At 39.6% G+C, this 10,109-nt stretch overlaps 1 protein-coding gene across 1 annotated transcript in view; it reads right to left on the minus strand.

The window, feature by feature from the left end:
* The window catches only part of mad1l1 (mitotic arrest deficient 1 like 1), a 41,087-nt gene that overhangs the window by 23,267 nt on the left and 7,711 nt on the right, over positions 1-10,109 (minus strand). The window contains exons 10-11 of the mRNA XM_077571026.1: positions 6,442-6,528; positions 4,773-4,917 (exon numbers count right to left, since the gene is read on the minus strand). Coding sequence (XP_077427152.1) covers positions 4,773-4,917; positions 6,442-6,528 — 232 coding nt within the window. The remainder of the gene's footprint in view (positions 1-4,772; positions 4,918-6,441; positions 6,529-10,109) is intronic.

Genomic DNA, 10,109 nt, shown 5'->3' on the forward strand with positions numbered 1-10,109 from the left:
CACATCGAATTCCTACAATCACCTCATCAGCTCATGCCGGTAAAATTAAAGCACACGCTTCAGTTCATTCACTTTTCAGTGTCTACTTTTCTGACTTTTGACAATGCCATACTTCATCACGTTTGTCGTGAGAATGCGTGTAACCCGGAAAACAAAAGAAAAGTTTGTGAGCCAACCGAAACCGGGCTCTGTCAAAAGACCCCGGCCGGCTCAAGTATAGCTGCCCTCGTGCGCACCTATTCAAAAATCATCTATCGGTAAAACTGAATATATTTCTCCCCCAGTACATATTCTTCTCGGGGTCCGGATCTGAACTGCGGTCTGCCTATCGGTGACCCCTGGCCTCAGGTCCTCAAAGTCTGCAGTCCTGCATGTTTAGAAGTTTCCCTCCTCCAACATACCTGAATCTGTTCACAAGAATATTATGTTCCCCTTCGTCTGACCATTCGCGCGGATTTTAAACATGCCTTGTGAAAATTAAACGGCACAAAAAAATCTAGCCACCAGAGGGTGCTAGAACTGCACAATTGGAAATCAAACGACTTTTTTTAAGAGATGTGCTGCTTTTAATATCGTGACATGACGACGACGATATATTGTGGCATTTTTAATATCGCGATATCACAATATTGCCATTATCGTTACATCCCGATCTATGAATGGACAGAACGTTTGCGTGTCTGTCTGTCCTCTCATTGGGGCAGACGAGGAGCTCAGGGTCACGCCTGTGAGTTCGCCGCCGTTACTCCCTCGCGCGCGAATCAAACTGCAGAGGTTGAAAGACTGGGGGGAAACTAAGCGGAGAGTGATGACAGACGAACGTGGGGAAAACAAGACGAAAAGGAGGGAAAAAAAAGCTCCTCAAGTCAGCGTCTTCACAAGTGTCACTCACTGTGACGCCGCGTGAGTCTCCAAATAGCTCGCCACTGTCAGTTTGTGCACGTGATGCAAAAAAAAAGAAGAAGAAAAGAAACAGACCAGAGGCGAGACGTATTTGTGTGACTGAGATGTATTTGGCGGTTAAAGGGATAATAAGGCAGGATATTTTGGCAGGGGGTGGATTAAATTTGACCTCGTCAAAAGTTGAGGCTAAGTATAAATGATGTACTTGCACTCAAGAAAGAAATCCTAGTGGACAGATTACAAGGCCTGACTTGATATTTAGTCAAAGTCACAAGGTAATCAGAACCGCATTGATTTGCAACGCACAAGTCGATGACGTTGATTCTGATAAGCGGCACATACCTTCATTAACCATTTCGAAATATTCGGCACAAAATTTTTTTTCCAGATGAAAATTAAACGAAAACTAAAACAGGAGCCAATTATTGAGACGATACCGATAACTAAAATTGACTGACAATTTCGTCAATGACTAAAACAGCAACACAGTGACGAAAATTCCTACAATCCAATCAGAATGAAACGCGGGTTGGAGAAAAGAACCACTCAGAAAGTGTTCAGTGTTAACTGCACTTTATTTAATGTTTACATTCATTGTTCAGCTGTAAGAGTAATCTCAAGCAATTATGCACTTTTTTAATTTAGGGGAAAACTAAATTGTATTATTGTCAGTTCAACATATTTCATTGAAACAATTTAATTAAGACGCCTTTGTATTAAATGTGTCTTGCGTGTTAAACTACAGTTACAAATAGGTGTGTTATAATTTTCTGTATAAAAGTTGAAATGTATGCTGAAGGAAAATAGCGACTAAACTGTCAATTTAGTCGCCTAAAATGGCTCTTTTTTTCATCGACTAAAATTGGATTAAAACTAAAATACAATCAGATGACCACATTTTGACTAAAACTTGAATTAGTCAAAAGACTATAACTAAAAGTAAATAAAAATTTCTTGTCAGAATGAACGCTGGTACTTTACTGATCGCTCCTTGAAGACGTCGATCATTTACAAACGACAGCTTGATTGCACAAAAACACTTCATCATCATTCGTCGTGTCTAATTTAATAAATGCCAAAAAGGTTGTCGATTGTGTTGAATTAACTTGATTTGACTGTGACACAGATATAGACAACGACTAGGCTACTTTAAATATATATCACAATAAAAAGACACAATCTTTAAGAAATTCTCTCGACCTGGACCTTGTTCAATTTGAGCAGAAGATCCCTGCGCTACATTAACTGACAAAGCGTAAATGGGTAATGACGTTCTGTCTCCATCAATGAAAATACAATCTGCTGTTTTCATGGCAGCAGTTCTTAACCTGCAACCAGCAGCCGCCACAAAGCTCCACAGCTAGTCGTCATGTTAGCGAAAGGCGTGCTACTTGAGCATTTGGAATTAACTGCCTTTTAGCATATTCTAAAAGCACACTCGTAAGGTGTTCACTGTATCCGTAGATGGTTATTTTTACAAAGTGTTGGATAATCGGATGAATTCTGTTGAACGCTGAATGCGTGTCCTCAAAAAACACGTTGCAACCGTCAAAATCAATGCGTAATGGGGCTGAAATTGCTTGAGAAAAGACGCGCCGGCGGCCTCATCGTGTAAAAAATAAAATAAAAAGATCACTATAATCAGACACTGATTAGGCCCACCAGCGAATCAGACGTGCCTAATTTGATGGTGCTAAGGTCGTGTAACAAACCGCAGAGGAAAAAGGGGAGAGGGAAACCGGCGAGGCACAAAAAGGACGCTTAGAGGTCGGGTTTGAACAGCTGCGCCCCGTTGGCTATTAACGCATGTTTCATCTAAATAAAAAATCTGTCAGATAAAGACGAAAAAAAAGCGCTTAATTTAAAAAAACAAACAAAAGGGAACGGGAGGAGGACGAGGCGATAAAACAGTCATTAGCATTTTCATCACCTTTTTAAACCGTGCCTGCGGGTCAACGGCTGCCCAAAAGACGGCAAGGGGGGAGGCTGCGAGCCTGCTTTTTTTCTCCTTGAAGTCGACTTTGTGATGATTGAACATAATTAGACCTGCAATGTTCTACTGTGTATTGACAGTGTGTCGTGCTTGCTCGACATAGTATGAAGTCATTAGAATAAAGAAATCACACGACGTACCATCACAACAGCCACAAGCCGACTACTGAGCACACCACGTTTATAATGAGTATCTACATTGTTTGTCAGAACATAAAACCTTGCGAGTACATTCCATGATGATTCTGACTTAACTAGATGAGCCATTTTGTGTGCGTGCAAGCTTAACAACCAATGACAAGTATCTTCTTACTTACTTTTTATATCCACTGTACAGTATATGTAGAAGCTATTTAAGACAAAAGTCAGTAAATGGAAATGACTCATGTTCACCACCTCCTCCTGTTCTAACTCCCCCTTCGCTTTCCTATTAAAAAGAGCCAGCGTGCCCACATTCTGCCTTCAATCATGACCTCAACACCTTTTTATGGGGGGGCAGTAACGATTTTCCTACAACCCCCCCAAAAAAGAACATATTAAAATACGAACTAAGCTGATCAGCGTACTTACTTTCCTATCTAGGAAACCTGTTTCTACCATTGGATCGGGACTGGCAACGCCCACAAATAGCCCAAAAACATATGAATTGACGTCAACTGAAATGCATTGCGGGGTGGCAGAAATATTCAAAAAAATCCTGATAAACATCCAACATAATATGTACAGTCTTATTTCGTGGAGCCCATCAATAACATCATTGATTAATTGGGCAAATTAAGACATTACAACTGAACACCGGCTTTGCAAAAAATTCTAAATATCTTTCGATCCCGATCCAGTCGATAAGATTAGTGTCAATTCTACTCGATACCAACATTATGCAGGGATGTGATTTGACCAAAGTGAAATTATATGAAAATTTAGCCGGGGGTCTGGGGGCCGCTGGCACCCAGCTAGGTCCAGGGCAGTGCCCTGGTGGGGGGACACGGAGCACATGGGTTTTCCGTGTTTTTAAGTACTTTCAATGCACTCACATGACAAAGAAATAGACAAAACAACAGCATAAATTCCCAATGTATATTGAACTATCCCATATAAAATGGCAGTTTTAGTCAACTCAAAATCAGTCACATTCAAAAACATTGGACTGCCTTTGCTTTTAAAAACTATCACTGAGAATATCATCATATCTAACTAATGTGATTACTAAGTTAACACATAAATAATGTTGAAGAGTTCAAATTTCATGAACAAATAATTGTATCATGACCAAATGAAAAGTAACTCATATTAGAGCATACCACAAATGTCTTTGTTATAGCAGAAGATGTTATCTGTCCGAGTCATGTGCATACACAATGAACTACTTAAAAAAAAAATAATAATAATATTTTTTTTGGGGGGGGGGGGGGATAAAAAAAGCGGAATTCCGCAAATTAGCGGAAAAATCACATCCCTGATTATGACGTTGTCACTCCACCTGCATAAAGTACGCAAGTATATCGGCATAGCACACCTGTAAATTACTGTGGATCGGAACGAGATCGATATTTTTTTGTCTGGTGAAAAAAGACATTCTACTTTTTCCATACGGTCACTAATATTGAAAAAGGTCATTTGGAGTAAAACTTCTGTCTTTTTTATTAATGAACTTAGGCCGACTGTGCTACATTTTCATGTTAGTCTTGATGGTGGTACATGGAGTGTTTTTTGTTTTTTTGTTTTAGGTAGTACTTGGTTGTAAAAGTTTGTCTACGAAAGATCTTGTTGCCCCTGATCTGGCATTGGCCTATTCTGGTAAAGGACAAAGTGTATGCCGATTCCCTGTGTGTGCGCGCCTGTGCGTGTGTGTGTGTGCGTGTGTGTGTGCAGCGCACCTTGGTGAGTAGCAAAAGCCGCTTCTGCAGCCGACGCAAGAGCACGTCTTGCGTCTCTCGCTTCTTCTGCTCCTCCAGCGTTTTGCTGCGCTGCTGCAACAGCTCCGTCTGCAGCTCGCAGAGCGAGCGCTCCACACTTCGAAGGCTGAAATCGGGAGGAGCAGCGTTACAACAACATTTTGCGCACGTATTGCTGTTACTGAGTGAATTTCATATTTTCATTGGCATCCAAAATGTTTTTTTCTCTTCAAGTTTGAATGAGAATATAATGTACACTTATTTTTACTGTGACTTTTTGAAAGTACAGAACCATGAAAACGTTTGCACTCTTATAATAAAAGTTTATATCTATTCTCATTGGTTGATTAGTGTTAATAAATCTGTTGATGTTTATGGTAACATGGATTTATTTGTGTACGTTGAAAAACAGTACAGCACTTTTTTTTTTTTTATCGCATAGCAAATCGCAATCGCAAAATTTTGTGAAAAACAATTGCAATTAGATTATTTTCCATAATCGTTCAGCCCTAATCGCGACATCACGATATTGCCGTTATCGTTACATCCCTATTGCCCACATGTCTAGTTTGGAAGGTTAAACATTTGTGAGCAATTAGATAAAATCTCAAGGAGGAGTTTGAAACTTTGGAATTGGCCAGAAGTTAGAACAAGCCTCAAATGGCTGTTTTAAACCAAAACAGCTTCATGTTTCTTCCACGTTAGGGTTTTTTTTTTTTTGGACCTTTCCTATGGCAGAATCAGTATCACCCAAAAAAAAAACCAAGATGCCCAACTGTCACTTTGGCAACATAATCCAATTAACATATCTTGTCTTTCGCCTTGTCAATACAAATGAAGGCGTTAACGTTTTTTACACTTTGACAACATATCATGCCTTCACTTTCGTTTCATGTCTTGCATTCACTTTGTCAGAACAACAAATAAAGCAAGATAGTTTACCGGCTCGTTAAAAATATAGCAACCATCTTTGCTTTCGCTTTGTCAATATAAACGAGGCAACGTGCAGTCTCATGCCTCCACTGTGACAAGATAACAAGCAATGTAACGTATCTCGCCGTTGCTTTGAGCAGCTCAACAGAGCAACGTAGTGCATCATGCCTTCGCTTTGCCAAGATTAACAGACAAAGCAACCCATCTTCGCTTCACGTGCACTTCACCATCAAAAAAAAGCACCGTGGATGAATGACACAGCTCAAAAACAAGTTGCATGTCAAACCCTCTCAGAGATGATATGCTGTGCTGCTGTCGGGCCTGATCAATGGGACGGTAATTATACAGCGGAGTGGCGGGGGTGGGACTAATAACACGGCGAGCCCGCCATTCCTTTCCCCTCCTCCGCCACCCATTCTTCTGTTTCTAATATTTCCTAATGAGGCCCATACGCCGGGCAGCAGAGACGCTTGTTAGCTAATGAAGGCTTTCGGAGGAAGCAAGCGCACATGGCCCTCCCCGCAGACTTTCACCTCGGCCCAAGGAGGACGCCGTTAATTAGGCCGACTTTCTCCCCTCGCCTGTTCCCGCACACATGCGTTACTATTAGCCCCGCTATCGGAACGGAGAGCAGTTTAATTAACTTGGTGACAATTAAGGAGTTGTCCGAGATACGCTCTGATGGATGTGCGTGCGGGAGAAGAATTGTGGTGGTTACCGGCTGTTGAGTGTGTAGTTCTGTTCTTTCAGGGCAATTTCCCTCTGCTGAATCTGAATCACCTCCCTGGACAGATCCTCTGGTTTCCTATAAAAAAAAAAATGAAATTACGGCAAGATCAATGCGATGGCGAGCAAAAATGTTTTCAATATTGTCTTGCTGCGAGGCCGGTGGGGTTTAACCCTGCTTACACACACACACACACACACACACTAGGGTGCATCAAAAACCAAAAACTTTTTTTTTGAGTGTTCCAATATATCTAGAAATTACACATGCAAAATATTTCTCCAATATATGATGGTTTAGGGGTGCCACCATATATATATATATATATATATATATATATATATATATATATATATATATATATATATATATATATACAGTATGTATATATATATATATATATATATATATATATATATATATATATATATATATATATATATATACAGTATGTATATATATATATATATACAGTATATATATATATATATATATATATATATATATATATATATATATATATATATATATACATACAGTATGTATATATATATATATTTTTTTTTAATTAATAAATGATGGTCAATGGGTGCCAAAGCAATGTGAGGTAAAACAAAAGACGGCTTCTCAAGAAACCGAAGTGATCTTCATTGTTTCAGTTGGGTATGTATAGTCGTATTACATTTTACCAGCATATTTTTTGAGCAGTGTTTTTCCTGTATGCAAAATTCAGAGGCGGCCACCTTATTTGCTCGCCACCTCCAGCCTGAGTAACTGATAATGAATGAATGCTTGAACATGATAATAATCATTATCTTATTGGAACTATTATTCTTATTATTGAAACATGGAATTATTATATGCTGCCTGTAAAAAATTAAAGCGAGTCAATTGAATTTACAGAATACATGCACGTCATGGCGCATGGTCAGGACTAGGGATATTCCATACCACTTTTTTCCCGACCGAAACGCAACTCTTGAGTAGTCACCGCTACTGATACCAACACAACCCATAAATAAATTGCATGAAGTTAATGGCAACTTTGCATTCATGTAATATCTAATTTCTTGTTCCTGATCGTAAAACGGCCACAAAAGGCCGGCCGATAATGGTATCGGTTACTAACCACAGTTACGTTAGTTAACAAACTTATTTTTAAAAAAAAATAGTTACAACATAACGCGTTAAGTTGGACCAATAGGTTTTTCCTTTTATATAAAGAACACTGTTTGATATTAAATGAAAAAAATCTTGACAGTTAAAAGAAAAACTTTTTGAAGGCTGAAATGGCACCAAAGCTAAGAGAAATGACCCAATTAGATTAAAAAGAGAGATCAATGTACGTGTAAAAGTCTTTTTTTTTTTTTTTTAAATAATTGGAACAAAATGCAATGCCAGCCAAATTAATATTTTCGCATTCAAAATTACCATTCAAATTTGATGCAGAAGGTCACATTTGTAAAGCGAGAGGCTGAGAGCGCAACTGCCGGCGTGTCCTTAGCATTAGCGTGGGACTGAAACGGGCCACTTAAGCCACCGCTTAACACCTGAAAAGTGACACGACGTCAGAACCTTGAACAACACTTGAACGCTGGAGTGTGTGTAATAAATCGTCGAGTGGCACAAGGTTATGTTATGTCTGAGGCTTTTTTTTTCTCTCCCGGCTTGACATCCTGCATGCACGGTACTGATGCGAGAAAGAGGGTCGTAAGTTCTGTCTGTGCCTTTCAGATTAATAATTAAATGTCTGGCGGTATCAATGCCAGGCTCTGAAACCGCTTTTACACTTTTTACGCACACACATTAGTGTGCATCGGATGTGTAATGGAAGAAGTGAAAGTTTTTGCTTCAAGACAACAGACATTGTGCCTTGACAACCCGTGGGCAGTGTTTTTAGCAATTTTTGTGAAATTAAAAAATGAATAAAACATTTTTTTTTAACTAAGATTAAAAGCTCTGTGGGCTTAACTTTTCCATTCATGACGGATTCAAAGATTGCCCGGCCATCGGGCTTGGTTTGTTTGTTAGCCAGTTAGCCTCTAGCATTGCTGTGGGCATCCGACAAGAAAACAATAATAATAATGCTTTTTTGGACACTCAAAGACGCTTCATAGTTGGTGCTTTATTCGTGTGCTCACACATTCACACTGTGGTGGCGGTAATCTACTTGAGTAGCCACAGCTGCCCTGGGGCAGGCTGACGGAAGCGTGGCTGCCAGTGTGCGCCTACGGCCCCTCCCACCACCACCAAACATTCGCACCTTCCATACACCAGTGTGAGTAGCACTGGAGGCAATGCGTGTCAAGTGCCTTGCCCAAGGACACGACGACACAGCACAAAGCGCAGCACAAATACGATTAGATGTGCACTTCGAACCTGGAGCGAGCTAGATCCTTCAAAAATCAATAGGGCGGCCATTGTCAAAGCATAAAATCTTTGGTGCCTTGGCCTTCGATCAAAATCAATAGGATGACACGAGGCAACAATTCCCTGGGGTATTAAGGAAAATCATGCCAAAATGACACGTGGACCGACTCCTCGGCCATCTTGAGTCGTTCAAAATCAATCGCGGATTTGCTCTGGCCGACTACCGACTTCTACATTAGCCTCCACATCCGATCACTTCAATTCCGCCAGGGCTGGTGACAAACGACAAGCCTGTTGAGTTTGAAGTCGGGGTGGGGAGCTTGGATTTATGCTATTTGGCTGTGGGGGCGGAGCATCGTCGACTAAAGTAAACTCATGACTAAAATATGAGGCACCGTGAATCACAGGACGGAATAACTACAGTGATTCGCCACAGCCTTGAGCGCCAGGAATCGGCCTCAAAACAACATCCCGCTCTCAGAAATGGAGGAGAGTGCACAATTTATTACGTCGACATTACTTCCTCCTTGCAGGATCAGACAAAAAGCTACTTGAACAATAGATGGGATCGTAAAAAAAAAAAAAAGGGGAAAACATTTTTTTGAGGTGCCCATATGAATTTTGGGGCTATTTTCCAACATTAATCCTTTTTTGGTCTGTAAAAATGGATGATTCCTCAAAAATTCAGATATGCGCAGGAGGTTAGCGTCTGCAACCTACACAAGTAACCAAAACATAAGAAAAAAAAATAAACACAATTTCCAAAATTTGGGAAATTGTTCTTATGTTCATTGAGATATTTAATTAAATATATATATTTTTTTTTTTTTTTTGAAGAGGTTCATATTTGCCAAGCACTGCATATATATATATATATATATATATATATAATGGGTGCAACGATACACAAGATTCACGGTTCGGGTCCATACATTACATTAGAGTCACGGGTCGATATTGTTTTGATACAATTTTTTTGTCAATGTAAATAAAAAAATATATATATTTGTAGTTTATTGAAATGACCAACATTTCGCTTTGACTCAAAAGTACAATTTTTTAATCTGGTATAGCAACACCTGCCTCATTTTCTGCTGCGGATACTTAGAAGATATATATATATAGTATATGTTAAAATTTTAAAAAGCTGTACTTCCAATGTATGATAACGCGCTTGCACTGAACGTTACTGAGTTGATACATCCTAATAAGAGCTTTAATTAGCTGTGGCTTGTTTGTAAACATCCGAAGAGCTGCTGGGACAAGACAATGTGAAGAGGAGGCGCAAT

Source organism: Vanacampus margaritifer, chromosome 7, assembly GCF_051991255.1.
Source record: "Vanacampus margaritifer isolate UIUO_Vmar chromosome 7, RoL_Vmar_1.0, whole genome shotgun sequence".
Taxonomy (NCBI): domain Eukaryota; kingdom Metazoa; phylum Chordata; class Actinopteri; order Syngnathiformes; family Syngnathidae; genus Vanacampus; species Vanacampus margaritifer.